The 21681-nt window shown below is 42.1% G+C and overlaps 1 protein-coding gene across 2 annotated transcripts in view; it reads left to right on the top strand.

Moving 5' to 3' along the window:
- The window catches only part of LOC122565276 (dedicator of cytokinesis protein 7-like), a 194365-nt gene that overhangs the window by 155593 nt on the left and 17091 nt on the right, over positions 1-21681 (top strand). The window contains exons 32-41 of one of the 2 annotated variants that reach the window (XM_043721062.2): positions 2783-2882; positions 3835-3931; positions 4928-5059; positions 6011-6157; positions 7770-7928; positions 11896-11996; positions 13034-13226; positions 15822-15965; positions 17498-17629; positions 18699-18833. In XM_043721062.2, coding sequence (XP_043576997.1) covers positions 2783-2882; positions 3835-3931; positions 4928-5059; positions 6011-6157; positions 7770-7928; positions 11896-11996; positions 13034-13226; positions 15822-15965; positions 17498-17629; positions 18699-18833 — 1340 coding nt within the window. Of the gene's footprint in view, positions 1-2782; positions 2883-3834; positions 3932-4924; positions 5060-6010; positions 6158-7769; positions 7929-11895; positions 11997-13033; positions 13227-15821; positions 15966-17497; positions 17630-18698; positions 18834-21681 lie in introns of both variants that reach the window. The other variant, XM_043721061.2, reaches the window with a different exon arrangement.

Raw genomic sequence — 21681 nt, 5'->3', positions numbered from 1 at the left:
TTTAACATAAATGATTGGGATGTGAACATAGGAGGTATAGCGAGTCATGAAAGTGAACCTTCCAGCTCAGTGAGCAAACTTACATCCATAGGAGGTATAGTTAATAAGTTTGCAGACCAATTGCAGGTGTAGAGGACAGCAAAGAAGGTTACCTCAGGGTACAATGGGATCTTGATCAGATGGGCAAATGGGCTGAGGATTGGCAGATGGAGTTTAATTTAGATAAATGCGAGCTGTTGCATTTCGGAAAAGCAAATCTTAGCAGGACTTATACACTTAATGGTAAGATCCTAGGGAGTGTTGCTGAACAAGGAGACCTTGGATTTCAGGTTCATAGTTCCTTGGAAGTGTGGTCAGGTAGATAGGATAGTGAAGAAGGCATTTGGTATGCTTGCCTGTATTGGTCAGAGCTGAAAATGTGTTGCTGGAAAAGCGCAGCAGGTCAGGCAGCATCCAGGGAACAGGAGAATCGACGTTTCGGGCATAAGCCCTTTTTCAGGAATCAGTGCTCTGTATTGGTCAGAGCATTGCATATCGGAGTTGGGAGATCATTGGTAAGGTCACTTTTGGAGTAGTGTGTGCAATTCTGGTTTCCCTGCTATAAGAAGGATGTTGTTAAATTTGATTCAGAAAAGATTTACAGGAATGTTGGAATTTGCAGGGTTGGAGGGTTTGAGCTATAGGGAGAGGCTGAATAGGCTGGAGCTGTTTTCTCTGGAATGTCGGAGGCTGAGGAGTGACCTTTATAGAGGTTTATAAAATCATGAGAGACATGGATAAGATAACTAGACAAGATCCTTTCCCTGGGGTGACTGAGTCCAGAACTAGAAGGCATAGGTTTAGGGTGAGAGGGGAAAGATTTAAAAGGGACCTAAAGGGGCAACTTTTTCAGGCAGGGGGTGATGCGTGTATGGCATGGGCTGCCAGAGGAAGTGTTGGAGGCTGGTACAATAACAACATTTAAAAGGCATCTTGTAGTGTTTATGAATAGGAAGGGTTTAGAGGGATATGAAGAAAATGAGGACTGCAGATGCTAGAGATCAGAGCTGAAAATGTGTTGCTGGAAAAGCGCAGCAGGTCAGGCAGCATCCAAGGAACAGGAGAATCGACATTTCGGATTCCTGAAGAAGGGCTTATGTCCGAAACGTCGATTCTCCTGTTCCTTGGATGCTGCCTGACCTGCTGCGCTTTTCCAGCAACACATTTTCAGCTCAGTTTAGAGGGATATGGGCCAAGTGCTGGCAAATGGGACTAGATTAGGTTGGGATATCTGGTCAGCATGGATGATTTGGACTGAAGGGTCTGTTTCCGTGCTGTACATCTCTATGACTCTAAGTGAATACTGTCACATTTTCCCACATATCAAGTGCCAAATTTTTCATTTAATCTATCTGTAGCCCTTCACAGACTCCTTGAATCCTCCTCATGATTTGTTTCTCTACCTATCTCTCTATCTTAAGTAAGTTTACCTACAATAGATTTGGTCCCTTCATCCAAGTCATTAATAATTGAATAAATAGTTGAGACCTCAGCCCTCATCCCTAAGGCACTCCACCGCTCTCAATTTGTCAACTTGAAGATAACCCATTTACTTTGGCTCTTTGCTTATTGTTAGTTTATGTCCTGCATTAGCAGCTTCAGCTAGGAAACCTGCTGTCATTCTTCATGACAGTAATCTCTCTAGCATCAGTCTCTCACATCCACTGTACTTTATCTGAAACTATGCTGTGACATCCATCATTCATCTGTGTTTATGTCAGCCCCTATTTTGATGTCATCCACTTTGCATTAGAGGTGATGTCTTCAGCTTTTCAGCTCAAATTAAATGGCTGAAATGCTTGCATTTTCTTTTCTGGGTTTCAACTTTTACACTTCTTTTAGCTCTTTTCAATTTCAAACGCTCCTTCATTGGTCTTATGGTCTGTACATGGAACATTTTTTTATCATCCGCATTGTAAAGACTTCTGTTTTCTTCAACAGATTGTTACTTACTGTACAGATTTCTAAGGCGTTCAACAAAGTGGATAGAATATAGCATCTTATGAGTTCCTTCCAACTACAAGCTTGAGCTTTCTTGTTGGTAACGCAACTTCCATCTTCTCAAAATACTATCTCCTGACATCACTCTACCTTCTTCTGTTGGGTTAGGGGGTTTAAGCTATAGGGAGAGGTTGATTAGGCTGGGGATGTTTTCCCTGCAACATCGGAGGCTGACGGGTGACCTTATAGAGATTTGTAAAATCATAGAGTAAATAAACAAGGTCTCTTCCCAGGGGTGGGGGAGTCCAGAACTAGAGGGCATAGGTTTAGGGTGAGAGGGGAAAGATATAAAAGAGACCTAAGGGGCAAGCTTTTCACTAGAGGGTGTTACGTGTATGGAATGAGCTGCCAGAGGAAGTGGTGGAGGCTGGTACAATCCCAACATTTAAAAGACATCTGGATGGGTATATGAATAGGAAGGGTTTGGAGGGATATGGGCCAGGTGCTGGCAGGTGGGACTAGATTGAGTTGGGATATCTGGTCGGCAATGACAAGTTGAACTGAAAGGTCTGTTTCCGTGCTGTATATCTCTATGACTGTATTTAAATGAGGCCTATAGTCCTCAACATGATGGGAGCATCTTGTTGTGATGGTAGCTGGCCAGCTAACTGAAAGGTAAAAACCCTACCCCAGGTATCTAATGTTGCAGATGTTGCTCTAAATGCCACCCTGAAAACTCCATCCCTGGCTAAGGTTGGTATTCCTTACTCAAAGTATCCCCTGTGTTTCTTTGTGTTTTCAGGAATTGACAGGTTATTCTCTCGGGTGAGTGTGGGCCTACAGGAGAAGTTACGCTGGCGAAAGGACCTGACACAGTGGCGTCAAGCTGTTGATAAAGACAAGTAAGAGAGTACTGTTTCCTCCCTTGGAGCATAATGTAATAGTTAGTTGCCTGAGTGTGTGAAGGACTACTTCCTGTGAGTATGAGCGTAACCAGCTATTACTGACTTGGCAGTGCCCTCTATCCCAGGGTGTCAGGGCAAGCCATTCCTAAAGTTGTCATTTATACAGGTTCTGTGCTCAATTTCAGGATCAATAGCCTCATCCACCCTCTGTGTGCCAATGTGAAGGAGATGGGTTCATAGGACTGATCAGCACTTTCGCTGCAAGGACATCGTTTTCTCTTTCTCTTGCTCCAGTTTCTTTCATTGATCGGACATTAAGTCCCCTTGAAGAAAGAATCTGTGAGAAACCACTGTCAGTCAGATAAGGGTTTGCCTGACAACCTTCTGGAGGCATGAGAAACCCATGTGAATTCAGGAGAATCACTGAGTTACCTCAATATCCTAGCAGACTCAGGGACACGGACCTTTACCTGTTTCAGTATTGAACCTGATTAGTCAGGGTTTTCAATGTTAGCACCTTCCAGCCACTCAGTTCAACACTGTCATTTTCCTGTTGGCTTCGCCCAAGGTTATTCATGTCCAACCACCTTCTGGGCACCTAGCCTATCCAGCCCAGCTTCACTAAATCCAGCTCCTGATTCCGCAAAACACCATGATCATAACCTAAAGGACAGAGGCTGTGAAAGAATTGATTGCAACTATATTATGCAGGGGGTAATGGCAGTGTGAAATGAAGTGCATGGAGGAGGCAGTGAGCGCTAATTGTGTCAGCAAATTCCAGGCCGAGTTGGGGAAATGCCTGTGGAGACTGTGTGAAATGTGATATTTCCTGGACACTTGATGTAGAACCCAGAGGCCTATTTCTGTAACTTTCTAAATTCCTGGCTCGAGTTGACACCATGTGTTTCCAGCTCTGATACTAACCCTGATGTCACCTCTGTCTTCTCAGGTTGAAGGCGGAACTTCAACAGGAAGCCCTGATCAGTGGGAACTTGACCGTGGAGACAAACCTGATTGTGCTCGACACTCTGGAACTGGTGATCCAGGTACGAGGTGCAAAGATCCTCTTGTCCACTCCCCATTACTCCTCCCACCTCAGCCTCTCCTAACCCCTACTTTCAGATACCATTGTTAATGATTGGCATATAAAGGTCAATAAAATGAGCCCTGTGAAACCAGCATGTGCACTGTCTCAAGGATTCAGATGTCTTAAGGGGGTTGTCCTTCAGCATCAGTGATCAACCGACACACAGTCAATGAACAAGATCTTTTCATTCACAGGGCACAAAGTTCAAGGTGAGTGGAGGGAGGTTTAGAGGAGACGTACGGGTAAATCTTCTCACCCAGAGGGTGATGGGTGCCTGGAATGCAATGCCAGTGGAGGTGATGGAAGCAGGCATGATACAGGATCATGAGGCAAACAGAAGGATAGAAACCGCACATGGACAATAAGTAGCGAGTCTAAATAATGACTAGAATCGGTGCAGACTTGGTGTGCCAAACAGCCTGTTCCTGTGCTGTATTGAATTTAATTGATTAGAATTAAAACTTGAATTGAATTCTTCAGATTTGCAAAACCAAAACTTCCAAATCAGTAGTATAAACTTTTATTAGAAGACCTTTGATGATGTTTTTAATATAAGTACATTTGTTTGGATTCCCTGGTGGCTGGCATCTCTGACTTGATGTGGTAACTTTTGCGTCACTAATTACCTGGTCTCTCACCCTAATAGAGGCTTGATATCGACCATCCTCCAATCTATTGCTAATATTAACTCACAAGTAATTATATTAGCCAGTACAGTCTACTACCATTGTAACGTAACTGATAAAGATATCACTCATGCGGCTTCACACCTTGTTTTGCAAATTGCCTGTCTGCTGTAATTATGAAACACTATTCTTGGAAATGATTACTCTTTATGGAGTCAAACTCTAATTCCTCTCATTTCTGAGTTATGAGAGAAAGGAGTCAGAGGAATATGCCACTCCCTGCCCAGTTAACCAGCCAAAGATTTTACAGCATTTCTATCTTTCAGCAGTTAAGCTCGATGCCGGAGTTTAAACCAGTAGTCACAAGGGTCCTGAAGGTCCTGATTCACAGCCTGTGTTGTAACCAAAGTACCCTGTACCTGCAGAACTGCTTCAACACACAGAGAGCCCTCATTGCTAAGGTAAGGAGATGGTTCATGAAAGGGGTTGTAGCTTTGGGAATAAGAATGTGAGATTTAAGTGAATGGAGTTCCTGGATGCTAAGGCATTGGGAAGAACTCAAAGGAGGGACAGTGCTGAAGCTGTTTTCTTTGAGGATGATGAGGGGTGCATTGCCATGTGATCCAAGAAAACAGCAAGTGAGACTCAAATTCAAACAAAACTAAAGATTCTCAGGCTCCACACAGCTTTACTTATTCAAGTCCCATTGCTCTATCAATACGAAGTAATGCCAATGGATTGACACTGTCTGGTACGTGCATGGAGCAGCACTTTTTATTTAAGGGATAGAAATGTGCGTACTCTACTTCAGAGAAACCAAAATAATGGATAAAAAGACCAACGAGGAAGCATTTTCTTCAGAAATCACATGGAGACACATTGTTCTGTTGTTCTTATGAGAGACCATTACAGTAAAAAAAATTGTTTACATGGCTATTCTCCTTCCCTAAGCAAAGAGAAAATATTTTGGACAGAGTTTTGCGCAAAGTTGTGACTTTCATTATAATACATTTTCTATAAGCCAAAAAAAGCTGCAAGTGATTGGTATCAACATGTTGTCTCTACAGAATCCTTCAGTCCTTAGTGATTCTGATGCTCCAACCCCAATCTCTTTTAGTCTGTGTTTCTGTCCGTCCTTCAGTTTCTGTCTCTCTATCTGAGGCTCTTACATTTTCTAACTCCTACAGTTTCTGTCTATCTGTTCTTGTCTGTCTCTCTCACACTCTAAAAGTTTCAAGATGGATATCTTGTGACTTAAGTGCAAACTTAGTTGATTTAATATTGAAGATTTAGACACGGAATCGCAGACAATGTTAATGCTTGTTGATGCTGTTGATTTATTGCTAATCCCCTGAATATTTAAACAGTTTCTCCTACAGCATTAACTAGTTGTTTCTGTGCCCCAATTGCAGTTTCCAGAAGTGCTTTTTGATGAAGATTCGGAGCACTGCATGGACCTGTGCTTGCTGCTTCTCCAGAGGTGTATGAGTCACTTTGAGAGCACCAGGGCACAGGCCTCAGCTTCCCTCTACCTCCTTCTGCGGCAGAGCTACAAAGTGGTGAGCAAGAGATAATTTGAAGGATTCAGGTGTTGTTTTAGCTTTGATATTTAATTTCCATAGAAATTAGGGATGCGATCTGTTAAACCTGTCGCAGCCAATAATCTTTACTTACTTTTAGGTATATTTACAAAACGTGCATTACAGAAGTATGGCTCCTAACTCTGGATTCCCATCAGTGACACTTCATATTATTTGAGTGCCAATAAACAACCTTTTTTAAACAAGTGCTTTCAGGTTATTATAACAAATTTGTTACAGGAAAGGTATCAAATGAAAATATTCTCAGTATCGATGGTACACTCTAGCCCCTGTCGAGTCCATGGGTTTTTGGAAGGCCTTAAACCTGTTGGTGAACATCATGTGCTCCCTCTCTAGGGACAACTGGGCATGGAAGTAGTATCTCATCGTACTCTTTCGAGGTACAATAAACAAAATTAATTAACAAGCCATTGGAAAGGAAGTGTTTCTTTATATTCTATTGAGTAATCAAATCATCTAACAAACTAATATGAGCCCAAGTAATTAACTAATGTTTGCCCTCCTCCTGTTTTGACTTAATCTTAATTTATGCAATTAAAACTTCCTGTCTTCTTTGTCAATGTCTGTGGGTTCAGGTTGCACTGCAGTAACTTGAGTAGAAGATCCCAGCACATAGTCCAGCATGGCACTTTGCAATGTTGTTGTGAAAGGTGTTAAATAAATAAAAATCTTTTTGTTCTCTCCATGCCATTGTTTGAGGACCCTTGTGGAGAAAGTTGGAGAGTGACTGCATCATCTAGGCTAGAGCAGTCGACATCCATGAGGAGTGGTGCAAGTAACACCGATAACTCCTGATGAAGAGTCACTGGACCTTAAACGTTAACTCTGTTTCTCTCTCCACAGATGCTGCCAGACCCTGCTGAGTTTTTCCAGCATTTTCTGTTTTTGTTACTGATAACCAGTCAGTTTAATTGATTACAAACTCTGGGCTGGAAACATTCAAAGACACACATTCCATAGATCTTTTCCACAATTTCCTGCTTTTGTCTTAGTGATATTGGAATTTAGTAATTTTAATGATGAAGGTAAATATATTGACATGGCAGGGTTAACTGGCCCATGTCACATCCGTGGTTGAGAGCTATGACAAAAATAAAGTCATGTTTGCAGCTGGCACCCTTTGGCAGGGGGAGGGAACATCAAACAACCAGGAAGAGGCAAGCCAACTATAAAGAGATCTAGATCTTTTTATTCAAGATACTAAAGCGATACTTCACACCCCATTTCTCTGAGAAGGTAGTGGACCCACCTGAGAGGGCATTAAGGTTAAATCTCATAAATCTGGAGTCACACGAAGGCCAGATTGGATTAGGAATGGTAGATTTTCTTCCCTGAAAGATATAATGCACTAATTGTGTTTTCTTCTGGCTCAGAAGTTTACATGTACATTAATTATCAAATCCATTCATGTGTCACAATGTATTGCAGCAGGATTGAACTCACGCCAGCTGGGTTGACACTTCAGTAGGTTAGGGGCTGATGAGTGACAAATTACATTGATGTGGATTTGAACATTTCCCAAACACTTTGAATGTTACATGTTTATTAACCTGTCATTTCTCATACTCAGCAATTTTCAAGAATGAAAATGTATATCACCCTATCCCTGGCTTCCTTAGCGGAGAAAATATCGAACCAGGATGAGCACTGTCTCCAGAAATCTCTTGGGATAATGCTAACCTATCTGGAGACAGACAAAGCCATGGAAGGTACCAGTTTCTCCATGCAGGTAAGAAAGCCCAACCCTTAATGGGAATTATGCATCAGTCATAGGGCAAGTAATGAAAAATGTAAATGGTACATTTGTTGAGTAAATCTGTTGAGACTGATGCTGTGTTGTACAACTGTATTTTAAGTTGAGAATGTGGTCGTAACGAATTACTGCTCTGAGTTCACCCAGGCAGTGGAGAGGGGCTGTGTGACCAATATGTGTTTTACCTATCCAGGGTCAGGGATGCAACCACTTCCTGGCTCAGGCCATGAACACCTTTGGCATTCCAGACACATACTAGACTGTGCTTTATTTGGCAGGGACGGAGACCAGCACATTGGTAGGCTTAAGAGAGATGTCCATTCATTTCTGGGAACCAGTCTTTTTGGCCTTTTGACTCCAACTGGAGACCAACACCTGGAAAGGACTAGTCATCCTGGTCAAGGCATGTGGGAGACATCGAACATCTCAATGAGAACTGACTTTGACTTCGTTTTTTTCTCTTCGAGCGGCCCTTGGTCTTCTCTATTTTTCTGGCCCTTGAGAGTCCTCTATTTAACTGCCCATCATGCTGATAGCCCAGTGGGTCAACATAAAGGATAGTGAGACAACAAGAAAGCACTCCACTCCAGCTCCTCCATGTATAATCTCCAACATGGGCTCTGGATTCCTGAAGCACTGTAACGGAGTCAAAGAGCCAAGAGAAACACATCTACCCTTCCACCACAACCCCTTCCCTTGTATCTAAGAAAGGTATGCTCCTCTGGGATTAGGATTTCCTGAAGGAACTGATTGGAAAAATAGATTCTGTTGATCCTCTAATAATGATACTTCTCTTGATCACTCTACTTAGAATGTAAAGAACCGACATCTGAAATTGACAAATTGTCTCTCACATTGAGTACAACTGTCTCATAATGTGATACTTTGATGCAGGACAGTGAATCAGCTACTTCCTGACACCATGAGCTATTGGTATCATTTCCCTTTCGAATGAGATCTTCAATTGAGCTCAGCCTGACAGTTGAAATGAAAGCAAAATATTACCAGGCAATGGTCAAAGAAGAGCAAAAGATATTCTCTCACTATTCAAACTCAACAGTTAAGCAACACCACTAAAAATAGATGAACTGATTACTGGAAAGTGATTTGTACATGGGACTGTGAGGAAATTGGATAGAATGTTTCCCTATAAAATAATCCTTCACTTTACAACCAATGGATTAGTTTGTGATATCCTCAGGAAGTAAAAGTTGCTTTAAAATTATTTGTTGGCATGGCAACATGGTAAATACTAGGTTACTATTTTGGGATTTAATGTGCACATATTTAGACACCAATTCATCAGCCATTACTTTCTAATTGACACAATTTCAAGCTTGCAGTAATCGGCTGGAACACTGAGTGGTTTCATCATGAGACCCTTCCCTTCCTGCAGCCCAACCCAGTGAATCAGACTTTTCCCCCCCCTTTTCCAACATTCAATAGCTCATAATGAAATAGTTCCAAGAAAGTGAAAAAGCATAGTTTTCTTGTAAGTCCCTTAGTTTTCTCTCATTGGGTTTCTTTCCTGCACCATCCAACTTTAATTCCTGGAGATCCACCACCATCTTGGAAGCTTAGCAAATTCCAGCATACTAGTGGCACTACAATATTTTGTTCCAGGTTTTGATAAAGGGAAGCTTGTGGATGAACTATTCTTAGATTTCCAGAGGCATTTGATAAGGTGCCACATCAAAGGTTATGATGAAAATAATAGCTCATGGTGTCAGGGGCAGCACATTGGTGTGGATAGAAGATTAGATAGCAAACAAGAAGCATAGAGTAAAACATAAATGAATCTTTTTTCGCTTTGCAAGATTTAGAGTAGTGTGCCACAGGGATCAGTGCTGGGACTTGAACTGTTTACAGTTTATACAAATGAATTTAATGAAGAGACAGAAAATATGGTTACCAAATTTGTTGATGACACAAAGATATGTCGGAAAGTAAGTTATGAAGCAGACATAAGGAGGCTACGAAAAGATATATCTAGCTTAAGTAATTAGGCAAAAATCTGGCAAATGAAATATAATGTGGAAAAATGTGAAACTGTCCATTTTGGCAGGAAAATTAAAGAAGAATATTATCTTGATTCTTTTTCACTCCTGACGTATGTTAATAGTAATCAGTGCCCGTGTCTCACTAGTTTTCCAAACATATTGAGGGTTTGTCTTTCTGCTTTTTTTTATTTGCAGTAGTCAGCAACTCAATTCAGGATTAATGCGGCAGATTTAATTTTCCTGAAACTAAACCGGCAAAGAGCTCAAATGGTCTGCGTAATATTAACATTACATGCTGCAGAAACATAGGGAGAGCATCCAGTAGAACAGTCTTGGGAAATGTTTGTGGATCGGTTCCAACAATCCTTTTGCATGGCTTTTGCACCTGTGCTTGAAACTCAAAATGGACTTGGAGTGTCGGGCAGTCTCTGGCAGAGCACTGAGAGCAGCTGCTTCCTGTTTCAGGGATGCCAGCAATGCCTCAGTCGCAACACTCCTGACTCTGAGTCATAATAAGCCATGCTGACACCTCAGTGCAATACTGAGGGGCTGAGAAGTTGAATTAACACAGCTTGTCTCCCCGCCCACATGAACTTTAAAGGTCATTTGAAGAAGAATGGTGGAGTTCTTCTGGTGTCTTGCCCGCATTTATTCATGCAAACATGAATCATTTACAATGTAGCAGGAAGCCATTGTGTCTACTATCTGTTAAAGAATGATCCAGTCTGATCTCATTCTTCAGTCCTGGATACATAGCCGTTATTTTCAGCACTCCATGTGTATTTACCAATATTCTCTAAATAAAATGAGGGTTTCTGACTCTACCAACCTGTCGGGCAAGTACTTCTAGGTACTTGCCTGCCTCTGGGTAAAAAGAAGTTTTCCTCCACAAGGAAAAACATCACACATAAAAATTACCCTTTCATCTATTTCTGTACTATTCTTGGGATCTCACTGTGCACAGATTGAGTGCCAATTTCCCTACATTACTGTGGTGACTACACTTCAGAAAGACATTGTGTTGACTGCAGAGTTCTTTGGCCCCATCTTCTCAGGGAAACTAGAGAGGGGCAATAAATGTTAGCCACAGAATCTTGAATATAAGGTCCTATTTAAAATGAGTTCTTTTCTGTCATTATAATTTCCAGCTCCACTTCAACTCATGGGAAGGGCTTTGTTGTTAGGAAGGCAGCTAATCCCCACAGCCGTTTCTATTCCAACATTCCTGACTTGGGCAGGGTGTTCGGAAATCACAATCAGCCATTGTGCACAATCTCTGCAGTTTGAATTTAGACTGCCCTGAGCAAGAGACCATTGGACTCTGACCCCTCTCTGCTTTAACACTGCGACCTTTCTTTAGCTCCCAGTGCACTGCTCCTTTGCACTGTTGAGCTCTGCCTCTTTACTTGGTGTTGGTATACTGTAGAAAGCCAGTTAATACGTGATCAAACTAGACTTAATATTTACACAATTTACAATTTATTTACCAATTTACGCAACACAAACATACACAAGACAATTTATTAGGAGTTAAGTGAATCACCACTAATGGCCACCACCAGAATGCAATTAAACACACTTAATATAATTAACACGTGGCACAATGGTAATCTCTGTACCACTGGGACTGGAGGCCCTGGGTTTAAGTCCTACCATTCCAGAGGTGTGTCATAACATCTCCAAACAGATTGATTAAAAAAATATAATTAACACATGGGACACTGACCTGTCACTCTGAAGAGTCTACTTTTTTCCCCTCCCTTATATGTTATCCTCACTATTCCCACTCTCTATTTCTCTTCTCCCCTGTCATGGAAGTATAACTCAGTTTGCCCTTTCCACTGACTCCTCTATAAGCCTTCATGTGTTGCTCAGTGATTAGACAGCTGGTCCCTCTATGACTGATTAAGATAACCAGTAGTTAACTAGTGCTGATCTTTCAGGTGGAAGAGCTCCTAAGGAACCTGAAGGCAGTATTGTGCGACACCGTGAAACTGCAGGCATTCCTGATGGATGTGGACATGCAAATTGACCTGATGTTCAGGTAATGTCCCCGAGGGCTGTGAAGAACAAACTGCTCCTCCATAATACATCAGCAAGGAAGATGCCATAGGTGACCCAGTGAGCAAAAACATTCTCACCATTTGCATCCGTTAAGATTGGTCTTCTTGAGGTCGAGTGGTTAAATGTTGAAGTGAAGCCTAATGTGAAACAACCATTTAACTTTCACTTCTTACTGGGCTGATGGGGGGGGGGGGGGGTCAAAGTTCAGTTTTTGTTTGAGAAGATCTCTGGGCTCTTGGATGAATGAGGAATGTGTAGTTTTGAAACTACTACCGGTAGAGTTGACAGCACCCTGAAGCCTCTTAGCTCAAGCACAACTTGATGAGGATATCACAAGGGGAACAAGGATTTTTCAGGCCGTAGGGAGTTGTTTGCTTTCCTGTTGTAGTGATGGACAATGACTCAATCGATGGAAGAAAATGTTGACAGAGAGACCCCATCTTACCAAAGTACTCTAAAATACAGGCTTTAGTTGTATCTTAAGCAACATGTGAACAGATCAGCAATGCATCAACCCTGCCTCAGACACATCTTGATTCCTAGATTCACTCTAATCATTTTCGGGTTTCTGTCTTAATTGCTGTTGCTGGGAACCTGGAATTTTGTAGGGAACTATGCTTTTGACCAGTTCTGTCATATTCAATTCCTGGCCATACAGAAACTCTTTGGGATCAGCCACAATGACTTTTTTCCGGTCTTGCATATTGCTTTGTTTGGCTGATGGATGGGTTGCAGGTTCCTGGCAGAGACTGGAAAAGCCCTAGGAAAATGGTCACCTTTCATAGCTTCAAGGAACTGTTCAACTGGAAATCCTTTTGACATTTATTAGTCAGGCATGTGTTCATGCCTAATTAGATGCAATTATCAAGACTGGATGATGTTTACAAATGAATGTATCCTTTGAGACTTTGAAAATACTCCTGATGAATTGAATGGGTCACTGGCAGATTGTAAACAGGGAGTAGATTCAATGGCTAGGATGTTTGTCTGAACCAAGTACTTTCTGCTTTCCTTTAGAATTGCAAAGGGTTTACAGAATTACTTGGATCTCCGCCTAATGTGGCTGCGGAACATCGCAATGAAGCACATTGAACGGAAAAGGTTTGCTGAGGCAGCACATTGCATGGTACACAGCGCTGCCCTGGTGGCAGAATACCTGAACCGTGTGGAAGGAGCTGTCCATCTGCCCATGGGTAGCGTGAATTTCCAGGTCAGCTTCTGGCAATGTGTGACAACAACAACAACAACTTATATCTATGAACATACAAAGTAGGAGAGGTGAACCTTTGGCCCCTTAATACCTGCTCTGCCATTCAATATAATCAAGGCTGATCTGTCTGTTTTCCGAATTCCACATTCCCATCTACTCTCCATAACCCTTGATTCTGGTTCCTGACAAGAATTGACCTATCTCTACCTTAAAAATAATCATTTAGACCACTTCCACCACCTTCTGAGGCAGACAGCTCCAAAGTTTCACATCCCTCGATGAGTAAAATGTCCACATATCTCTGAAAGGGCGAACCCTAATTTTAAAATAGTGCCCAAGTTCTGGACTAACCCATAAGAGAAACCATCTTTTCCATATCCAACCTGTCAAGGCCATTCAGGATCTTATAAACTTCTTATCTTACAAACATCAATTAAGTCACCCCCATCTTACTCTTCTAAACTCCAGTTTGTTTAATCTATCCTCATGAACCAGTCCACTCATTCCAGGATTCAATCCAGGAAACCACCCTTTACATCTTTCTTAAATATGGAGATGGAAACTGCACTCAGCATTTGAGATTTTCACAGCATCTTTCACACATGAAGCATCCCAAGTCACTTAATTAGAATGTTATCAGATGAAACGTGTCATAATTTGGGCGGATTTTCCTGTGGGCTTGGGAAAACCTAACTTTTGAACGTTTACATCTTCCAAAAAGCACACTAACCCATGTATGACTTGGCTAGAGATTTTTTTTTAAATTTGGCTACCTAGTCTATTTTCTGAACTGCAATTAAGTGCATGACAAGCATAGGAGCAGAGCTGGGCCAGTATGAAGGTCCACCTCAGTTATCCATCAAGGTCGCCCTACTAGAGGAAAGATACAGATACAAAGATACAGAGAGGGTGCAAAGAAGGTTTACCAGGATGCCGTCTGGACTGGAGGGCTTGTCTTATGAAGAAAGGTTGAATAAGCTCGGACTTTTCTCTCTGGAGAGAAGGAGTAAGAGAGGAGACCTGATCAAGGTGTACAAAATAATAAGAGGAATAGATAGAATCAATAGCCAGAGACTTTTCCCCAGGGCAGGATTGATTGGTATGAGAAGTCATAGTTTGAAGATATTAGGAGGAAGATATAAAGGGGATGTCAGAGGTAGGTTCTTTACGCAGAGAGTTGTGAATGCATGGAATGCGTAGCCAGCTGTGGTGGTGGAAGCAGAGTCATTGGGGAATTTAAGCGATTGCTGGACATGCACATGGATAGCAGTGAATTGAAGGGTGCGTAGGCTAAGTTACTATATTTTACATTAAGCTTAAATCTCGGCACAACATTGTGGGCCAAAGGGCCTGTTCTGTGCTGTACGTTTCTATGTTCTATGTAACCCAACTCCCAACATTGTTTAAAGGTCTCCTAAATTTCATCCTTCACTCCCTGCAGATGCCCAGTGATACGGATACACTTTCAGATCACCCAATTTCTCTTATCCCACCCAACCCATGCCTACTCAGATGCCATGTCACTCTTCAGCCCCTCAGATCACTCATTTCATTTCCAGACCCTCACAATGTACCTTCCATATTCTCTCACCCAATATGTGTGGTACTTGGGGTCATTCACTGGGGATTCATTTAAAATAATTCAGGGGAAGAAAATAGTAACCATCTCGTAAAATGCTGAATTCTGCTCCACCACTATTGGTACTACAAAATACAAAATACTGACTCCAGTAATTTTTTTCTAGGGCTTCGGGAATCCTCCCCAGCATCCTGAAATTGTGGTTGTGGGGTAGGAAATGAAATTCTCTGTGGTCCTCTGAGGATTTAGACGAGGTGTGCTTTCCACCCAACGGCTTTCTGACCTGTGAAAAGGTCATGTGAAAAAAAATGTGGGTTGAGAAGCAGAGGAAAATGGTTCTCCCAAAAAGATAACTGAGGTTCAACATTTCGCTTCCTGACCTGCACCAGCAGTGGAAAGACACCAATCCAGTGCTATGTCTGATTAGAACTAGTGATCAAAAACATGGTCTAAGAGTTGGATTTCAAGGAACATTGGAGAGGGAAGGTGGGGAAGGATTTGGAAAAGCTCAGAAGCAGCTAGGAAGGAAACCTTCCGTGCGTCAAAGGTGAGCTCAGAGTTTCACATCCCATTAGGTCACCCCTTTGGGGACTCATATGGATGAGGGGCAATGCATCAGGATGAGCAGCCAAGGCTAGATCAACCACCCTATACTAGAGCCTGTACAAATAGAACCAGCTTTGATTGGTGAGCGCAATTTCTTTATTTCTTCCATCAGGTCCTCATGACCAGGGTTGAGCTTATTCCTCACGTCAAAACTCGATGAATAAGAGATAATTGAGCATCCTGTCTTTAAATTGTTAATTCATTTGTAATTCCACAGATTCTTGCATTTTAAATATTTTACATTATTTAAAGAATAATTTGTGAACACATTTTTCACTATAAGATGCTGAGACTAGAAAAATCTCCAGCATCTGAACACTGGCTGCTTGTTAGTCCCTGACTGGCTGCTGGTCATCAATTGTCTCAGATTGGCTACTGCCAATTGATTTCCAATCTTCTTTCTTCACCAGAAAATTTCCATCAATATCTTGGAGGAATCTTTGGTGTGTGATGAGGTCTTTTCCATGGAAAAGGAGGGCATTTGCTCTGGAAACTCCTTCAGTGAAGAGGGTCTCCTGGAGTTACTGGATGAAGCAGTTGAGCTCTTCAACAAAGTATGTGTTCAACCTTTGTCCAATTATGTGACAGTAGGGCTGAGCGATCTAACGGGGGTTACGTTTTGTGATTCTCCATTCCCACACCAGCTCTTACTTGAAAGAGGTGCACAGATTGGAGATTTTTTTATTAATTCAGGAGCTGTGGAATTCTCTGATTAGATCGTCATTTATTGTCCATCCCTAATTGACCCTGAGAGGGTGGTGATGAGATGCCTTTTTGGGATCAGTTTGGAAGACAGATTACCTGGTTGAGAGCACTTTCAGCTTTTCTGGTATTTATTACTGTCACTGGCAGTACAGCTTGCAAAAAATGGCCTTGAATCTCTACCCAATACTCATTGTTGAATAAGAACAGGAGAAATGGATTATGAAAGATATTTTGGCCAGCAAATGGAGGTGATTACTAAAACTTGGAATGTGTATACAAGCTCCCAAAGTCAGCAATGCAGCTCATCAGCTTAGAAAGCAGCAGTGGAGGCTCCTCTAATGGGATCATCGAGGGGCTCTGTCCTGTTATTTCAGACTGAGTGAAGGTGAAAGGGATGTGAAACAGACCATAACTCATCACTCTGTTTTTACAAAGTTAAAAATCACACAGCACCAGGTTATACTCCAATAGGTATATTTGGAAGCACTAGCTTTCGAAGCGCTGCTTCTTCATCAGGTGGTTGATAACCACCTTCGAAAGCGAGTGCTTCCAAATAAACCTGTTGGACTATAACCTGTTGTGTGATTTTTAACTTTGTTCACCCCAGTCCAACACTGGCACCTCCACATCATCTGTTTATAGACTATGTCCATTATTAAGCCCCGCTGACTTCAATCCTGCTGAATATCAAGTGGCAAATGTAATTCCATCTGCATAATACTCTCACCCATTGTCTCTTTCCACTTGGGTACCTAGCCTGTACTGTAGCTGACCATGAGGACTATTTGGTGGACAGTGTAGAAGGAATTTTACACTGTACTAACCAATGCCTGTGATTACTTGATGAGGCAGTGACAAGGAAGTTTTATTCCATACATAAATTGTGATGGGGAGGTGATGGCCTAGAAGTAGGGGTCTTTAATGGTGCAGTTGTAGTATCCCTACCTTTGGGCCAGAAGGCCCACATTCACCTCCCACCTGTTCAAAAGCACCTGAACAGGCTTATCAAAAATATCTAGAATCTTTGATGCAGGGATCTAGAAGAGTTTGATATCATATCGAAGAGGTTTTGTAGTATATCTAGTCCGCGCTGTACCTACTGTGTGATTGATTGACACTCAAGCAAAAACCAACCCGGGCAAGAGTAGCCACTGTCTCTGTTACAAACTCTGATGATCTGTCAAGGTTCAGGTGGACAGACTTTTATTTTTTGTCTGTACATATTTATCTGAGAATTTCTCATGTTTGATTTCTCACATTGTAAGCTGTGAAACATTAGATTCACGTTTTAAATATAAGACTGTTGCTAGGATATGTTGTATTCATATCTTCAATGTGTTGCATCTGTTTTATTCATTAAAAACTTCCTTTTGAATTTAAGGCAGAATATTATGAAGCTGTTTATGAAATCTACAAGATCATAGTTCCGATTGCTGAATTTTATCGGAACATTAAGAAATTATCAGCTATCCATGGGAATCTCAAGGAGACATTTGATCTGATCCTGAATAAGGTAAATTCTTCTCTTGTGCCAGTCTGTGAGTATCACCCCTATTCAATGTAAGGGGCCAGGTAGCTACATGTCCAGAGGCACTGGTGTTATTGTTGTATGCCAGCTATTTAGCTCATGCTATAAGCAGACCATTCTTTACCCACTGACCCTGACTGACTGGTGGTCACTGAGAAATTTGACTATTTCTCTATAACTTCTTTGGTGAACATATTGCGCGATTTGTGGAAAATCAGCGCAAGCTCCTCAGTGAGGTCCCTCGGAATTCCTAAGAGCGAATAAGCAGGCTTTAGGATGGAATGATTAGCAGTTCTGGTCAGGTCACTATCCTTCAGCCTATCTGGATGGGATAGAGAAAATCAGGCAAGCTTTCTGTTTTAGATCCCAATTCAAGACAAGTATGTATTTTGGGTTGGGTCAGTAATGATGCGTTCCAAAGATGGATGCTCTGCCAATATTCACAAGGAAGAATGTTATTTGACTGACATTGGAAGATGACCACCTTTTTGTGACCACTGTAGGGCTTAAACCTGAGCATTATAGAAAAAGTGATTTGCATCATTGCTGGAAGTGGAACAATATGTGGAAAAGATGGTGCTGGGGAGGGTGGGTGGGTGTTTTGGCACAAAGTGAATTGCTTTTACACAGGGCCCGTTTGACATGGGGGGGGGGGGGGGGGCGCGGGCAGAAAAACCTCCCTCTATTGGAATCATTCTGCGAGTCTGTTTGGTGAACGGGACACAGTTCCAGCAGTCTCTAGAGGGGTGTTGAACTTAGTGCAAGAGCTGAATGGATAGAGAGAATAGACAGTGTAGAGGGAAGTGAAACAAAAACAGAAAATACTGGCAAAATTGCAGTTGAAATGGGAAAATGATGTTGGGCTATAGTTAAAGTGGAACTCAATGCTGCACTCCATCCTGCAAAAACTGGTATGTTGGCTTCATTAAACTTTTCACACCGAGATCTGTGATGGTCTTTTAACAAACAGCTGGAGACAAATCTGTTCTTTGCAATGACAAATTCTTGCCTTTTTATGAAAAACTTCCCCCTCTTTTTAATGATTTGTTTTTAGGATAGTAAGAGATTGTTTGGAACATTTTTCCGTGTGGGATTCTATGGGTCGCTGTTTGGAGAGTTGGATGGGCAGGAATATATCTACAAGGAGCCAGGGATCACGAATCTCGTGGAAATCTCTGCTAGGTTACAGGTAATGGATCTTTCAGTCACAGATCATAATGCAGCAACTCAAGAACATGGTAACAATCTCCCAGAGAAATGAAATGCACATTGTTATGAAGGTGTAAGGGATACTGTATCTTTAAGAGAGTTAAAAGCTAGCAGAACTACCTGACACAGCACCAAGTGTTCTAAACAAGGTAACAATGTAACATTTGGTCGAACAGCTAGATTAGCTGGGTTGCCTGGAGGCGACAAAACAAATTCAAATTCGGCCAATCAGTTTAAATTATACCCCAATCAAGTTTGAATTCATTATATTCACAATCTTAAAAGTCAATGACACATTCTTATGCTTTGGGGGTATAAGACTGAGAAAACCTGAGGGAGAACTGCCAAGCCACCAGCATGTACAGACTGCCCGAGAAATAGCTCTCTTAAAGGTACCTTTATCAATCAGTGACCTATGAAACAGAAATCCCTCAGAAGAAGAAAATCTACAGAGGAAGATGCCAAGAGAAGATTCGACAGCTGACTGGTTTTGAAATTTGAACTTTAGTAAATCTTAATTGGGGGTTTTATCAGACTAGTATTTATAAAAGGGAAAATAAACGATAGGTTCGAGGAAGGAGTTGTAAGTAGTTGTTAGTTAATCATTCACTATTATACTTTTAAAAAATAAAATTGTTACTTTTTACTTTAACTAGTTCTTGGTCTGTCAAAGTTTCACAGATTACCGCATGTGATAAATCTTTTCTGTGTTGCTGGTTGAAGTTAGCAGGGGGTTTACCCCGTGTCATAACGGTATCCAAACTGTTCCTGCTCTCTGTGGCAGAGACACTTTTGTAGCACTGAGTCGCTGAGTCTCTGCAAAATACTCCCTATTTTAATATTGCAGTGCTCGTCATTTCAAAATAATACAAACTTTCTGGCTGGGATTTGGAAGATATCTGGTGTGGTTGTGAGTCTCACAGACCAGGGAGGCACCTTGGGACCCATCACATGTCCGTGCAAAGACAGTCATAGAGCCATAGAGGTGTACAGTACGGAAACAGAATCTTCGGACCAACTCGTCCATGACCATCAGATATCCTAAATTAATCTAGTCCTATTTGCCAGCACTTGGCTCATTATCTCTCTAAACACTTCCTATTCGTGTACCCATCCAGATGCCTTTTAAATGTTGTAATTGTACCAGCCACCACCACTTCCTCTGGCAGCACATCCCATGCATGCACCACCCTCTGTGAAAAAGTTGCCCCTTAGGTCCCTTTTAAGTTTTTATCCTCTCACCCTAAACCAATACCGTCTAGTTCTGGACCCCCCACCCCCACCCCAGCAAAAAGACCGTGTCTGTTTACCCTATCCATGGCCCTTATGATTTTTCAACCTCTATAGGTCACTCCTCAGCCTCTGATGCTCCAAGGAAAACAGCCCTAGCCTATTCAGCCTCTCCCTGAAGCTCAAATCCTCCAAGCCTGGCAACATCCTTGTAAATCTTTTCTGAACCCTTCCAAGTTTCACAATGTCCTTCCTACAGCAAGGTGACCAGAATTGCACACAATATTCCAAAAGTGGCCTAACCAACGTCCTGTACAGCCGCAATATGACCTCCTACAACTTCTATACTCAATGCTCTGACCAATAAAGGAAAGCACACCAAACGCCTTCCTCACTATCCTATCTACCTGCGACTCCACTTTTAAGGGACTATGAACGTGCACTCCAAGGTCTCTTTGTTCAGCAACACTCCCCAGGACCTATGGGCATGGCAGCCAAGAGGTGGCCCCTTGATTCTTTGATGGGATGTGGATGCATACAGGTAATGTGGCCCACTCTATGTCACCGACTGTAACCAGTTCCTCAATGCTGGAAAGGTGGGCCTGACAAACGACACTGTTATTGAAATATCTATCCGGTCAGGGGATTTGCAGGATTTTACAGACAATGCTGATGGTCTCTTTTCAAGGGATTTGAGGTGTCTGCCACACATTGCCCATATGTCCAATGGTTACAAGAGGACAGGTATTTACAGCTGCCCTGTAGATCATAAAGCCGGTGCCAGGTTTGAAGTCCTTGCCATCAAATATTCTGTTCCTCAGAGAGCACTAGCCACTTGAAGCAATGTTAAATCTCACTGAGTTCTGAACAAGAGTTGTATTGGATTCAGATTTGAAAGATTAACTCTGTTTCTGACTTCAAGGATTGCTGCTAGACCTGCTGAGTTTCTCCAGCACTTTCTGTGGTTATTACATTGTTGATATCTGACTTCATTGAGGGGAGACTCCCAAATTTAGAGACATCATCCACATGGACCAGTGACTGGCCTTGGATCTTGAATGTTGAAGGGCAGTGTTATGATGGGACCAGACTGGTAGAGGGCCTTTGTCTCTGAATGTTTAGCCTATGGCCTATTCTCTCAGATACTATTGAGGTAAAAACAATGACTGCAGATGCTGGAAACCAGATTCTGGATCAGTGGTGCTGGAAGAGCACAGCAATTCAGGCAGCATCCGACGAGCAGCAAAATCGACGTTTCGGGCAAAAGCCCTTCATCGGGCTTTTGCCCGAAACGTCGATTTTGCTGCTCGTCGGATGCTGCCTGAATTGCTGTGCTCTTCCAGCACCACTGATCCAGAATCTCAGATACTATTGTCAATCCACTAATGGAGCTCAACCTCTGAATATGTACATGCGTGGGAGGGTCATGTTGGAGCTGTGCTAAGATGGTGCTAAGCGGGTCTGGTTGGGGACACTGCATCAAGGGTAAATCATTGATGAGAACTACCCCATTGTTTGAAACTTTGGGGTTAGTGCTTGGGCTGCAGCTGGTCTGAACTATGCTGAAGAATCCACATGATTAGGCACTCTTTATACCC

Source organism: Chiloscyllium plagiosum, unplaced genomic scaffold, assembly GCF_037043375.1.
Source record: "Chiloscyllium plagiosum isolate Xiang-an unplaced genomic scaffold, Cpla_swu_hap1 HiC_scaffold_28, whole genome shotgun sequence".
In the NCBI taxonomy this organism is placed as follows: Eukaryota; Metazoa; Chordata; class Chondrichthyes; order Orectolobiformes; family Hemiscylliidae; genus Chiloscyllium; species Chiloscyllium plagiosum.
Note: the sequence above shows the minus strand (reverse complement) of the source record. Positions and strands in the feature narration are given on the sequence as shown.